The sequence below is a fragment of the Bos mutus genome, chromosome 10 (assembly GCF_027580195.1).
Source record: "Bos mutus isolate GX-2022 chromosome 10, NWIPB_WYAK_1.1, whole genome shotgun sequence".
In the NCBI taxonomy this organism is placed as follows: Eukaryota; Metazoa; Chordata; class Mammalia; order Artiodactyla; family Bovidae; genus Bos; species Bos mutus.
The window spans coordinates 18,326,500-18,340,825 of NC_091626.1; the positions used below are offsets into that span (position 1 = coordinate 18,326,500).

Below are 14,326 nucleotides of genomic sequence, written 5' to 3' on the forward strand. Positions count from 1 at the left end.
TCAGGGAAGTGGTTTATACTACCCTTCGACAGAGCTCCTACAGTCTCCCCCAAATACTCAGAGCAGTCAGCTAGGTATGGATGGCTCTAAGTTTGGATGTTAGCCTTTTGGCAGCTCTCTCCATTCCAGGATTTTCCTCCTAAACTTCAAGCTTCTTTACCAGTCCTCAACTTAGTCCTCTGACACTTCAAACCAGTTTAGTGTGGTTTTCTGTCCCTCGAGCTATGGGAGTTGGGGAGTACACTGTGTAAAAAGCCACAAATTCCCAATTCTTACACATGGACTTCCCCAGTGGCTCAGACAGTAAAGCGTCTGCCTACAATGCGAGAGACCGGGGTTCAATCCCTGGGTCAGGAAGATCTCCTGGAGAAGGAAATGGCAACCCACTCCAGTATTCTTGCCTGGAAAACCCCATCAACGGAGGAGCCTGGTAGGCTACAGTCCATGAGGTCACAAAGAGTCGGACACGGCTGAGCGACTTCACTTTCTTTCTTTCTACCCACTATTTTACTTACTTTAAAGAATAAACTTCCCACTAGTTTTTGCTTCTTTTTGGTCTGTTAGTATTTTTGGTCTCTTTTCCAGTGTTTTTAATAAACTGTTACCTTAAAATTAGTCCCCAGTTTTTTTTAAAACAACCTCCCAAACTTGAATTTATAATTTTATATATTATAAAATTTTAATTATTGGTAGTACTATAATGGAAAATAGCATAAAATACCTAAAGTAATGGAAAAGTCCACTTCTACTAATGTAGAAATAAACTTGCAAGAGTACAATGTACAATATCCTCCTGCAGCTCATGATGAAATTGGTGCCTTCCTATTCTACACCCATACATACCTACCTGGAAACAATCAGGTCTGTGAGTCATGAAAATTGACAAAGCAAATAAACTACTTGGAATTATTTAAAAGTTAAAAAGACCTCATTTAAGTGCCCCCTCAAAAGATTTGTAGACTGTTTTCAATATTATCTCCTGGATTAAAAGATTTAGAAAAGGAAGATGTGTATTTGGAATAAAGACTTGTATATCTTTTAAAAACAAGAGCAATAATTAACAGTAACATTTAAGATGTATTTTTTAATTAAATACTTACCTTTGCTTTTCTAGAATGAGAAAATATTTTAATAATATTTTTCAAAATGTATTACACATTTTCTTATACCAAAACAGCATAGTAAGAAGAACTGAAGAAAGAATCCACAACATTTGCCTTTAGGAATTCTACTTATATTCTCCTTTTACTGATAATTAAACACTAATATTCCATGGAATTTCAATCACAGAATTGTGAAGTTAACAAAGGTAAATCCGTGATCAATAAAAAGCTCAAAATACAAGACTAACTAATTTAGGTCCATTATATTATATGCAAACTGCTGAGTTAGTATTCTTAAGTATTCTTAGTATTCTTAAGGATCCCTTTATTCTCACTACAGCAATAGCAACAGCCAAACAACAATAATTCCACAACCAAAAGAATCCATTTTCATGCAGAATGAGTAGAACAAATAGAAAAGGAGAAAATGAAGACCAAGGGCATCTTTTCACACCAATTTTATATTAAAAAAAAAAAAAAAAGAAGAACACCCATTATGACTCTATCATTCTTCCTTAAGCCAAAACATTAACTGGTGGTTTTGCTCCAAACCAGACATGGCAAAGTCTGATAGGAGAAGTATAGTCAAACTAAGTGGATTTGCCAATGATACATGAAAACAACACTGCTGATGTTGAAGTTCAAGTATAAATAAGCATAAAAATCAGCAGGAATTCAAAAGAGAGGAAATTATTGGCACTGTTAAGTATGTTAATTATCTTGATTGTGATGAGTTCACATATATGTCAAAACTGTATGCTTTGGCCTGCAGTTTATTCTACCTCAACTAGATTTCAATAAAGTTCAGAAAAAAATCAACACTCATTTTTACTCATCACTTGGATACTTTAAAAACAAAAATGGAAATCAATTAAAAGTTTGTAACCAAGTATAAATAACAACTCAAGAATCATAGATAGTCATCCAAATTAAAAGAACATGTATATTATCTTTATGTATATATCAATTCTTTCTTTATATCAAGAAAAAGAATGAAAGTCTCAATGGTGGTATCCTGAGACTCTCTGGTCAAAGGACGATAGAGGTCACATTGTCTATTCCATTTAGGTTCCACTCAGGTGTAGAATGCTCCTGGTTTCCATTTCCAAATGGATGTGATAACACAGTTTATTAATCAGCATTTGCAGCCTTACTGTACTTCTCTTCCTTGCACCTCTGCAGAATCTCTAAGCTCCTCTGGTGGACTGGGTGTTGGAGAAAGCTAATACTATCCATACTTTTCAAAACTGCACATGGCGCTGTGTCATCATGTCCTTAGGAAGCAAAAGAAAAACAAAAAATGGAGAAAAGAAAAAGACATTATATAAGCCCACACCAACAGAGAATCAAGGACAATGCTGCCAACTATTATAAAAATGTATCAAGTAATTATGGTTAAATGTGAATAATTTTTCCAATTAATTTGAAGAAATTACACAAAAAGAAAAAAACAAAGGTCCTGTTTAGGTATTCAAAGTATTCTTTTTCAGTACTCAACATGTTGTGTTAACACCACACTAAAAATCTCTAATTTAAAATACTAGGGGAATTACAAAAACAATTTGTATGGTGCCTTTTTTTTTTAAATGGACTCATTTTTATCAGGTCTGAAATATAATTAGAATACAGTTGGCAACAATGTAAGAAACACTGATGGAATCCCAAAGAGAAACAAACCCAAAATAATTTACCAAAAGTTAAACTTTCACAAATCTCGCAATTAACCACACTTGTAGGAAATCCAAGTGTGTCAATGTTGAAAAAGTAGAAAGAAAAGCACCACAGAACAAGAAAACCCAGCAGCACTTCTGTATTTATAAATCTGAAAACAAAGCTGGAGAATCTGTCAAAATTAACTATTGGGAAGAAAGGGAAGAGAGCACATTCAAGCAAGGACCAAAGCCCCAGATTAGTGTTACTGAAACAGTGGGTCACTCGAGCAGTAAAGAGAGAAGGAAGATTGTACCGTAAATATTAGGAATAAATGGATTTAAAGAGAATTCGGGTTTTCCAGGCTTGGAAGGTGTTGAGAATCATTTATACGGAGAACATCTCTAGAGTTAGGACATTAAGTTCAAATGTAAGTAACTTTGCCTTTAAAACACAAAAGTGAATAGTTTAAAAACAGAGGCAAACTAAGCAACACATAATTATGTACTAAAGTTCCACTAGTATGCACGTACTGTATAATTAGGAACAAGATACTATCTATGAATAGTTTTAGAGGAAGAATCATTTTAAAAGTTAAACAGAGGCAGAGTAATTCAAAGAGGTTTGCAAAGCATGGTTTAATCAAACTATAATTCCTTAAACTGGATACCAACACCCAGAGAATAGGCATCAACTTCTCAGCTAAGGAGATAGAAACTCATGATGCCATAACAATAGATTACAATAGACAGACACAGGTATACATATTTGTATATCTGATATATAGTCAGGTTTTTGTACAATATTTTAAGAATTCATACTAGTTCATTTAAAAATAAGCTAATAAAACATTATCTCATTTATTTAGTATGGAGAGTACATAGTTGCAACTGTTCAAAAGAGACAAGTTTTACCAAGTTACCACCATTTCTTAATCAAGAGATACCGCAATAAAAATATTCTACTCTCAATAATCTCCCACCTTGATTGGGTGCTTAGAGAAGGAATGCTTAGGCTCAGATGAGCCTACATTTGGCTAGTAACACGGTGGGTACAGTTGGGAGGCTATCAGTGGAGGGGGACCATTTGAGGAAAAAAACACCTCGTGAGTTCTACTCATACTCTATCCAAATTGTAATTTTCTAAAGTTATCACCAGACTTTCAGGCCCTTCAATAACTAATGATATACAGCAGTCAGAAATAATTTAAGAAAATTATGGTATTAAAGTGTTTTGTATAAAAGTTCAGAATATTAAATATACTAAATTATCATGTAATCTTAAGTTAAAACTCACTCAAAATTGATACAGCCATTGTACTCATATTAGTCTCTCAGTCGTGTCCAACTCTTTGCAACCCATGGACTGTAGCCCGCCAGGCTCCTCTGTCCATGGGGATTCTTCAGGCAAGAATACTGCAGTGGGTTGCTATGCCCTCCTCCAGGGGATCTTCCCAACCCAGGGATCGAACCCAGGTCTCTCGTATTGCAGGTGGATTCTTTACCATCTGAGCCACCAAGGAAGCCCTACTAAGCACAATTTCAACTGGATAATGGGTAATTTTCTATCTGTGATCATTTTGTGTCTTACCGGCATACCTACAATTCAGGTATGAATGAAAATTCTTTCATTTTGCTTTCTATGCCTTCTTTTAACTCTTTACCAATTTTAAAGATTGCTTTACACACTCTAATACTATTTCTAAACCTTAAATTGGTATTCCTCTCTTTGTTGTGTTCAGCAGCTCCCTGTCAAGATAATTTGGTTTCCTAGGATGGTTTTATAAGTACATTTGCAGTGGAGTCTCAGACTCTTAAAAGGTTTATTTAGTGTTTGCTTGTGCTAGTTTCTAGTCTAGTCTGGATAACTTCTCAGTCTGAGATTATGCATCAAACTGCATAAATTCCCATGCATGGTTAACAGCCATAACCCATGCATGGTGAAGATACAGAACACTAATTTTTTTAGGCAAGCTTTGTTCTCAAACTTTATCCAAGGCCTTACACATATTGATAAGATTATTCTTGTTCCTCCTAGGCAGGGCCAATAAACAGAATTTTTCAATTATCTTTTCAGTGACAGAAAAGTTCAAGCTCTTTGAAGCTCCTTATACCACATAACAGGGGCTTAATTCCAGCTTCCTTGTAGCATTCAAATCTGAAACCATGTCTCTGATCCTGTAACAGTTTCTATAATGCCAGTTCCCAGGCCTTTTTTAAAGGTATATTTTTAATGGCCATTTTTTAAAGATAAATTTCACATACCATAAAATTCACTAATCTCAAGTACATAGTTTGATAAGCTTAAACAGTTACATCATGTAATCCTCAATCAAGATACAGAACATTTTCATCACCTCAACCAGTTCTTGTATTCCCTTCTGGTAAATATCATTCCTACCCCTCCCAGAGTCAACCAAGTAAAGATCTATGTATTATTTAACCTGTTCTTAAACTAAGTGAAATCATACAGTACATATTCTTTCATGTCTGGCTTTCTGATAAATTATTTTTATGACTCATTCATCCTATCAATAGTTTAGTATTTTAATTGCTAAATAATGTAACAAGGTAGGAATATATCACAACTTGGTTATCGTTTCTTTCACTGATGGATATCTGGATGTTTCCATTTGGGGGTTATTATAAATAAAGCCACTATAGACATTCATTCTGTGTGCGTTTGTATATAATAGCTTCATAGAAATACAATTCACATAGCACACAATTCACTTATCTAAAGTGTACAATGCAGAGGTTTTTTAGTAAAATTCCGAAAGCTGTTTAACCATCATCACAACCAATTTTAGAATACCTTCATCACATCAAAGAGAAATCCTGTATTTTTAAACCATCACTTCCCTTCTCATTTCCCAGTCTTCCCACTCCAGTCCTAGGCAAACACTAATCTATATTCTATATACAGATTTGCCTATTCTAGAAAATTGATATAAATGGAATCATACAGTATGTGACCTTTTGTGCCTTACTCTTTCACTTAACAAAATGTTTTCAAGCTTCATCCACATTGTAGCATGTACTAGTACCTCATTCATTACATGACAGAATAGTACTCCATTGTATGGATACAGCAGTTTATCCATTCAATTGCTGATGAATATTTGAATTGTTCCTATCAATATCTTTCGGCTACTATTAGTATGTTGCTAAGAATATCTGGTACAAGTTTTGTTTGAACACCTGTTTTCAATTCTTTAAGGTATCTACCTAAGAGAGGCTGCTGCTGCTAAGTCGCTTCAGTTGTGTCCGACTCTGTGCGACCCCATAGACGGCAGCCCACCAGGCTCCCCCGTCCCTGGGATTCTCCAGGCAAGAACACTGAAGTGGGTTGCCATTTCCTTCTCCAAAGCATGAAAGTGAAAAGTGAAAGGGAAGTCGCTCAGTCGTGTCCAACTCTTAGCGACCCCATGGACTGCAACCTCCCAGGCTCCTCCATCCATGGGATTTTCCAGACAAGAGTACTGGAGTGGGGTGCCATTGCCTTCTCCACCTAAGAGAGGCATTACTAGGTAAAATGTAGCTAGCAGGGTGTTTTAGGCAAAGTGGCTACATCATTTTACATTTTCAACAGCAGCATATGAGGCTTCCAATTTCTCCACATCCTTACCAACATTATTTCCTGTCTACTTTATTACAGCTGTGAAGTGAAGTGGTATTCTCACTGTGGTTTCAATATGCATTTCCCTGATGACATATTATATTGAGCATCTTTTCATGTGTTTTATTGACTATTTGCATATCTTCTTTAGAGAAATGTCTTTTCAGATCCTTTGCCCTTTTTAAAATCAGGTTACTAGTTTTTTTTACTATTGAACTGTAAGAAATGCTTACAATCTAGATACCAGTTCCTTATCAGATACATGTTTTATAAATAATTTCTATCATTCTACAAGTTGTCAGTTCTTAATAGTGTCCTCTGAGGCACAAAAGTTTTCTATTTGGGTGAAGTCTAATTTATCCCTTTTTGTATTTGGTTGCTTATGTGTTAGGTGTCACACCTAAGAAACCACTGCCTAATCCAAACAGAACTGTGAATCCTCCAACTTTTGCTCTTTACGCATTTCTAGATTCCTTTACATATCAATTTTGGGATCAGTCTTGTCAATAGCTGGGGTTTTGACAGGACTATGCCGAATCTGTAGATCCATTATTGCCAGCTAACTACATTAACCCTTTCAATGCATGAACGCAGAATATTTTTCCAATAACTGAGGTATTCCTTAAATCTTTTCAACAATATTTTGCAGTTTTGGTGAACAAGTCTTGCAATTCTCTTGTTAAATTCACTAATAAGAATTTTATACTTGTTGGTGCTCTTGTAATTGGAGCACCAACTTAATTTTGTTTTCAGGTTTTTCATTTTTAGTGTATAGAAATACAACCGATTTTGCATATTGATTTGGAGTCTTGCAACTTGATGAGGTCATTTATTATCTCCAGCAGATTTTTTTGGTAGATTCCTTAGGAAATTTTATACACAATATGCCATCTATAAACAAAATGGTTTCTTCCTTTCCGATTTGGATGTCTTTTCTTTCTTTTTCTTTCCTGTTTACTCTTACCAGTATCTCCAGGGCAATGTTATATAGAAGATGTGAAAGCAGATATCCTGTCTTATTTCTGATCTTAAGGGAAAAGTATTCATTTATTCACCATAAAATATGGATTTTTCACAGGTCCCCTTATCAGGCTGAGGAAGTCTTCTTTCTATTCCTAATTTGTTCAGCATTTTTATAATGAAAAACATGAAAAGGTATTCACTTCTGTGAGGCCTTTTTTGTGTATGTTGAGGTGATGATGTGATTTTGTCCTTTATTCTATCAATGTGGTATATTACTCTGACTTGATTTTTCTAAGCTGAACCAACCTTGCATTTCTGAGTAAATTTCAGTAGATAATGGTATAAAATATTGTTTACATATTGCTGAACTCAGCTTATAAGGATTCTGTTGACAATTTTTGTTGAGGGATATTGGTTTGTGGTTTTCATTTCTGTGATGTCTTATCTAGTATCCTGGTAATACTGTCTTTACCAAATGAGAACAAAAGTATTCCCCTATCTTCTATTTCTTGGGAAGAGTTTATAAAGAACTGATGCTAATTTTTCATTTCATTAAGTACTGGGTAAAATTTATCAATGAATTCACTGTTCTTGGCTTTGCTCTGTGGGAAGATTTTTTTCATAACTAATCCAATCTCTTTTCCTGTGACAGGCCTTTTCAGACTTTCTTTTTCTTCTGAAGTCAGTATAGGCTGTTAGCATCTTTCCAAGAATTTTTCTATTTCCACTAGATTTTAATTTGCTGCCATACAATTGTTCATAGTATTATAATCCTTTTCATTTCCATCAGTTCAGTAGCAACACCCTCCTTTATTTCCCCAAATTAGTCATTTGAGTCTCCTTTCTCTTTTTCTTGGTCTGTCTACCTTGAGGTTTGTCAATTTTGTTTACCTTTTTAAAGAAGTAGCTTTTGCTTTTGTTTTCTTCTATTTTATTTATTTCAGATCTCCTCTTTATAATGTCCTTCCTATTTCTTCCTTTAGGTTTAGCTTGCCCTTTTTCCCTAGAATCATAAGGTGAGGCATTAGGTTATTGATTTGAGATATTCTTTCTTTTTTAATAGAAGTATTTGAACCTATAAATTTTCTTCCTAACACTGTTTTAGCTGTATCCCATAAGATTTGGTGTATATTTTCTTGCATTAATTTCAAACTATTTTCTAATTTCCCTTGTGATTTCCTTTGTCTCACTGGTTATTAAGAACTTTGTTACTTAGACTCCACATATGTTTAGAGACATATTATTTTTGTTCCTCTATTCTTTCAATACAATCTTCTTTTGTACTAAATACATGTTATCTAGTATACTGTTTAAACATTTTGGTCATTTATTTTATTACTATATTATTTTTTAGCTATTTTCTTAACAGGGAATTAAAATTAGCATTTTGCCTTATAACAATCTAGCCTGGATTAAAAACTACTTAATTTCAATAGTATATAAAAACTTTTCTCCTATATAACTTCATTCCCATCCTCTTTCTTTATGCTGTTATTGTCATGCAAATTACAGCTTTTAAAATGGCATGGCCTCCAACAGAGATATGTAATTATTGTTTTGTATAGTTGTCTTTTAGATTGGAGGAAAAAAGGTTACAAAATTAGTTTTTTAAAGTTACAAGATGTAAAAGATACATTTATACTATCTTTTACATAGTACAAAGTATAACTTTATAGTTGCCTTTAATGGTACTCTTTATTATGTCATATGCTTTCAAATCACTGTCTAGTGTCCTTTCATTTCAGCCAGAATTCCCTTTAACATTTCCTGTGAGACAGCTAGTAGCAGTCATTCAGGATTTGTTTGCCTGGGAATGTCTTAATTTCACCATCATTTTGAAGGACAGTTCTTCTTGTGTCTGTGTATATGTGTGTTTAGGGATTTTTTTCTTTTTGTGGCTGCACTAGGTCTTCACGGCTGCATAGAGGCTTTCTGTATTGTGGAACACAGGCTCTAGGCATGTGGACTCAGCAGTTGTGACACATGGGGTCAGCTGCTCTGTGGCATATGTGATCTTCCCTGACCAGGTATCAAACCCATGTCCCTTGCATTGGCAGGCAGATTCTTAACAACAACTGGACCACCAGGGAAGTCCTAAAGGATAGTTTTAGTGAATATAGAATTCTTGATTGACAGACTTTTCTTCCAGCACTTTGGATATGCCATGCCATTGTTCTCTAGCCTCAATGGTTTCTAATGATTAATCAACTGTCAATCATACGGAGGATACTTTGTGCATGTGTGCATGCTAAGTTGCCTCAATCAGTTCCGCCTCTTTGAGACTCTATGGACCATAGTCCACCAGGCTCCTCTATCCATGGAATTCTCCAGACAAGAATACTGGAGTGGGTGTGGGGACTTCCCTGACCCAGGGATCAATCCCACATTTCATGTTTTCTGCACTGGCACGCCAGTTCTTTACCACTAGCACCACCTGGAAAGCCCAGTTTGTGCATGATGTGCTGCTTTCAACAGTCTCTCTTTACCTCTAGATAGTTTAATTATGATACATCTAAGTTTCAATCTCTGGATTCACTCATCTTATAATCTGTTGAGCTTCTGAGATGTATAGATTAATTTTCTCATCAAATTTGAGAAGACTGGGGCCATTATTTCTTGAAATATTCTTTCTATCCCTTTCCCTCCTTTCCTTCTGGACTCTCAAAAGTTTATATGCCTCATGGTATCCCATAGGTCTAGAAGCTCTACTTATTTTCTTCATTCTTTGTTCTTCCTATTCTTCAACTCAACTGATCTATCTTCATGCTTACTGATTCTGGCTTCTGCTTATTCAAATCTGCTATTGAACCCTTCTTCTGAATTTCTCATTTCAGTTACTGTACACTTTTTCCCACTTCAAAACTGATTTGTGTGTATCTAAAATTTTATATTCTCCATCTAGTGGGACATTGTTCTCATACTCTCCTTTTGTTCTTCAGACATGGTTGCCTTTATGTCTTTAAACATATTTAAAATAGTTTAAAAATTCTGTCTAGCAGTATCAATGCCTGGATTTTTTCAGAGAGAGGTTTTTACAGATTCCTTCTTTCCCCATGTATGGGTCATATTTTCGTATTTCTTTGCATGTCTCAAAGTCTTATACAGAACACCAGACATTTTAAATAATATAACATGGCAACTCTGAAAATCAGATTTTCTCTCTCTCCCTAGGAGTTACTGTTGCTGCTGATTCTTATAGTTGCTATTTGTTTAGGACATTACTGAACTAATTCTGAAAGTTTGTATTCTTTGTCACAAGTGACCATGGAAACCTCTGCTCACTTAGCTTAATAAACAGCCATTGATTGGAGGCAGCTTCCCTGGTGGCTCAGGTGATAAAAGCATCTGCTTGCAATGCAGGAGACACGGGTTCGATCTCTGGGTTGGGAAGATCCCGTGGAGAAGGAGATGGCAACCCACTCCAGTTCTCTGGCCTGAAAAATCCCATGGACGGAGGAGTCTCGTAGGCTGCAGTCCATGGGGTCGCAAGGAGTCGAACACGACTTCACTTTCACATGTCTTTACATGCCTGAGACCAGTAATTCTCCCAGTCAAGGGTCATTGAGTGCTTACGTTGAAGCATACCTACAACATTCAGCTAGGCAGTTTAGAACTCTGCCTTACCCTGCTCAGAGGAAACCTGAATGTTATCCTGAGATAAGAAATCAGGATCTCTTCAGGTCTTTACTGAGCACAGCCCTAGGCACGTACACAGTCCTATGCATGTGCTTAGCCACCTAAATTCCCATGAATACACAAAAACTTTTCATAGCCATTATGGAAACCTCATTCCCCAGGTGTTCCTTTTAAATGTTTTGGTTAAAATAAATAAATAAATAAATGTTTTGGTTAGTTTTGCCCCAACTGTTATCTATTGCATCAGAGAGTGGCAATGTTCAGCAACTGCTTCTGACTGTTTTGGACAAAACCCCTAGATCAAAGGTTATTCATACTGGGAAAGCTCCAAGTCAGGTTAAAAGATAGCCTTGTAAGTGGGGTCTTCCATGAAACGACCAAATAGGTTAAATAATGAAAATTCTCTGGGAACGGAGCTCTGAAGGAGTGCCAGTCCCCTTCTACTCCCTCCAGTGGTTGTCCCACTTCTCATTTTCACTGCACATCTAGGCTATAGGTTTTCAAGGCCACTGTAGAGCTCAAGGGAGGGTGGTCAGTAGTGCAAGCTTAAACGCTATAAAATGCACTGACAATAATAACATGTAGTCTTTTTTCTTGTATGTACACTTTCCAAATTACTGCAGACCTTTGATGAATTTCTTGAGCTCCAACAAAGTTATTCTGACAATTTTTGCAAGTGTTCCTGTTGCTTTTATGGAAGAGATGCATTTTCAGAAGTCCTGTCTCCACTGCTGAATTGACATTCAATCTAAAACCCTTACTCTTAATCACCACACCATAAAGCCTAACACAGAATGAATTTATCAGTAATGTTCAGGGTTTTGTTGTTAAGAAAAATGCATTTAATTGTCTTAAGTACTGGGTAGAATTGCAGATAGACTACTGCATAGAAACCCTAGACCCAGGGCTTACCAGGTGGCACTAGTGGTAAAAAACCCAGCTGCCAATGCAGGAGAAATCCTAGCTCCTGTTTGTTGTTGTTGTTTAGTTGCCACGTCATGTCCAACCCTATTTAGGTGATATCTAAATTAGTTTTAGTACCTGGTTATTGCTGGAAAAGGATCGTCACTGGAATCCTTCTCCCACTTGCAAAAACAAATGGGAGTACATTAGAGTTATGCAGCCCACTGCGTGGGATGGTGAAGAGGAACAGGTTATGTGGGAACCATTAACGCTCTCTACCTACAGACACTATATGAATGGCTTCAGATTTTCTCCCTGTAGATGTAGACACTGAATGACACTTTAAATTCTCATTCTTGCCTCTTATGCCAGTGCCACAGCTGAATTTCCTGTCTCTCCCTCATCTTTTTAGATGGATTAAAATTCCCCTTTGGCTATATTTTTATGTAACTCCAAAAGAAACAAATAAGCATCACTGCACTCACAGCAACCCACTGTATAACTTCCCTGTACTCTCCAGCCCAGGCTCTTTCTTATTCAGAAGAGCAAATCAGAGGCAAGATGGATGACACCACTGGAGTAGCTGTTCTTCCGAACCTCACTGTTGACCAGAAAAGTCATTACCATTTCTAATTTTACCTCCTAGCAGGGCCAACATGGTACCTCATTCAAATTGCCTGTTTACATGACTCTACTAAGGGTATTTTACGGTTTCCTAATAAACTGCCACAGCTGTAACACACAACTATAACAAATGTATTTTTCGAACAATTAATTGAATTAATTTTTTTTTATTTAAAGGTCTTAAAATGGCATTGTGTTCTCTAATATAGAAATCTATTAAAAAAAAAAAAAAAAAAATAACAGTCAAAAGAAGATTTAAATTTGATATTCTCATTTGTGCTCAGCTTGCTTGATGAAGAAGAATGTTAGAAAATTCCTTAAGAAAATCAAGGATTTTTTTTTTTTTTGGTTCAGCAACAAGGTATTTCTTGACAATTAGCTAAAAGTCCACTGATATTTATTTCCTTTAAAAGATACTCTCAATGGAAGTGAAAATATATTGCACTCTGTATTCTACATTTTCTTTCTTCATTAGAAATAATATTTTTGACATCTTACTCTAATTCAAAATCTGAACTTGGTTATCTTCTGCCTTTCACACGTTCTACTTCTGTTTAAATAATCTCCAATTCCTGTTTCACTTTAATATATCTGCATACTACTCATGGTGATTATGAAAGTTCTGAATCTACTACTTAGTCTATTTTCAGTTATTTTGTTAGTTTCTATTGCGAAATACTACAATGTTCTAATTTTATAATATTCTAAACTCACCAGAAAAAAGCAGGTGGTAAATGGTACAGAGGGAGGAAAAATGCTGAATTTTGGCACTGACACTAATATACAGTAATACAATTATTCTCTGTAACAAACCTGCTCACTCAGTGACTGTCTCAAAATACAAATGAACTTTTTTTTTCCAGATAAAAAGGGAAACTTTTAAAGTTTATGCAAGGGGGACTTTCTAGCATGTTGGTCATACTCTCTTTCTTAACATAGAAGATTGTTTCACAAGTGTTTTCACTTTGTGATAATTCACTGAACTGTATTTTTGTTCTGTGCACTTTTATGCATACATGTCATATCCCAGTATAAAAGAGTTTATTACACAGAAGCTCTATGCTGGCCAGAAAGAGAAATTAGATTAGAAAACAAGCAGAATCTAAAAATTATCAAAGTAGAGATAATTAGAAGCATTAGTAACACTGCATGTCTTTGTACTAATACTAATATACATAGAACCAGCTTCCACAAATAATAGTTTAAATGCCAAAAGAACATACAATGTAACTTTTACAGAAAGCAAAGTATTTAATAGTAAATATAAGAAAAGTTTATTGTCTTAGCTAAATCTTAGTAGAATATATATCAATTTCCAGAATTGATACATTTTTCAATATTGATACATAAATTGATGTCCACTATAATAATTAAGACTACATCTTTAAAAAAAACTTTTCTTTTTAATTTTTTGCTGGTTGCTGCTGCTCCTGCTAAGTCACTTCAGTCATGTCTGACTCTGTGCGACCCCATAGAGGGCAGCCCACAAGGCTCCCCTGTCCCTGGGATTCTCCAGGCAAGAACACTGGAGTGGGTTGCCATTTCCTTCTCCAATGCATGAAAGTGAAAAGTGAAAGTGAAATCGCTCAGTCGTGTCTGACTCTTAGCGACCCCATGGACTGCAGCCTACCAGGCTCCTCCGCCCATGGGATTTTCCAGGCAGGAGTACTGGAGTGGGGTGCCATTGCCTTCTCCAACTGTAGTCAATAATGCAGTATATATTTGAAAGTGGCCAAGAAATTAACTTGTGAAAGTTCTCATCACATACAAAAAACGTTTTGTAACTCTGTAATGGTTGGAATAGTGATGGATGAAATAATTTCACAGTA

General features: G+C 35.7%; 1 protein-coding gene across 11 annotated transcripts in view; it reads right to left on the reverse strand.

Annotated features, from left to right (window-relative positions):
• The window catches only part of MYO9A (myosin IXA), a 257,282-nt gene that overhangs the window by 111,774 nt on the left and 131,182 nt on the right, over positions 1–14,326 (reverse strand). For 10 of the 11 annotated variants that reach the window (XM_070377371.1, XM_070377369.1, XM_070377375.1 and 7 more), the window contains one exon: positions 2,258–2,377. The exons of the other annotated variant lie outside the window; for it this stretch is intronic. In XM_070377371.1, coding sequence (XP_070233472.1) covers positions 2,258–2,377 — 120 coding nt within the window. The remainder of the gene's footprint in view (positions 1–2,257; positions 2,378–14,326) is intronic. 11 annotated transcript variants of the gene reach the window in all.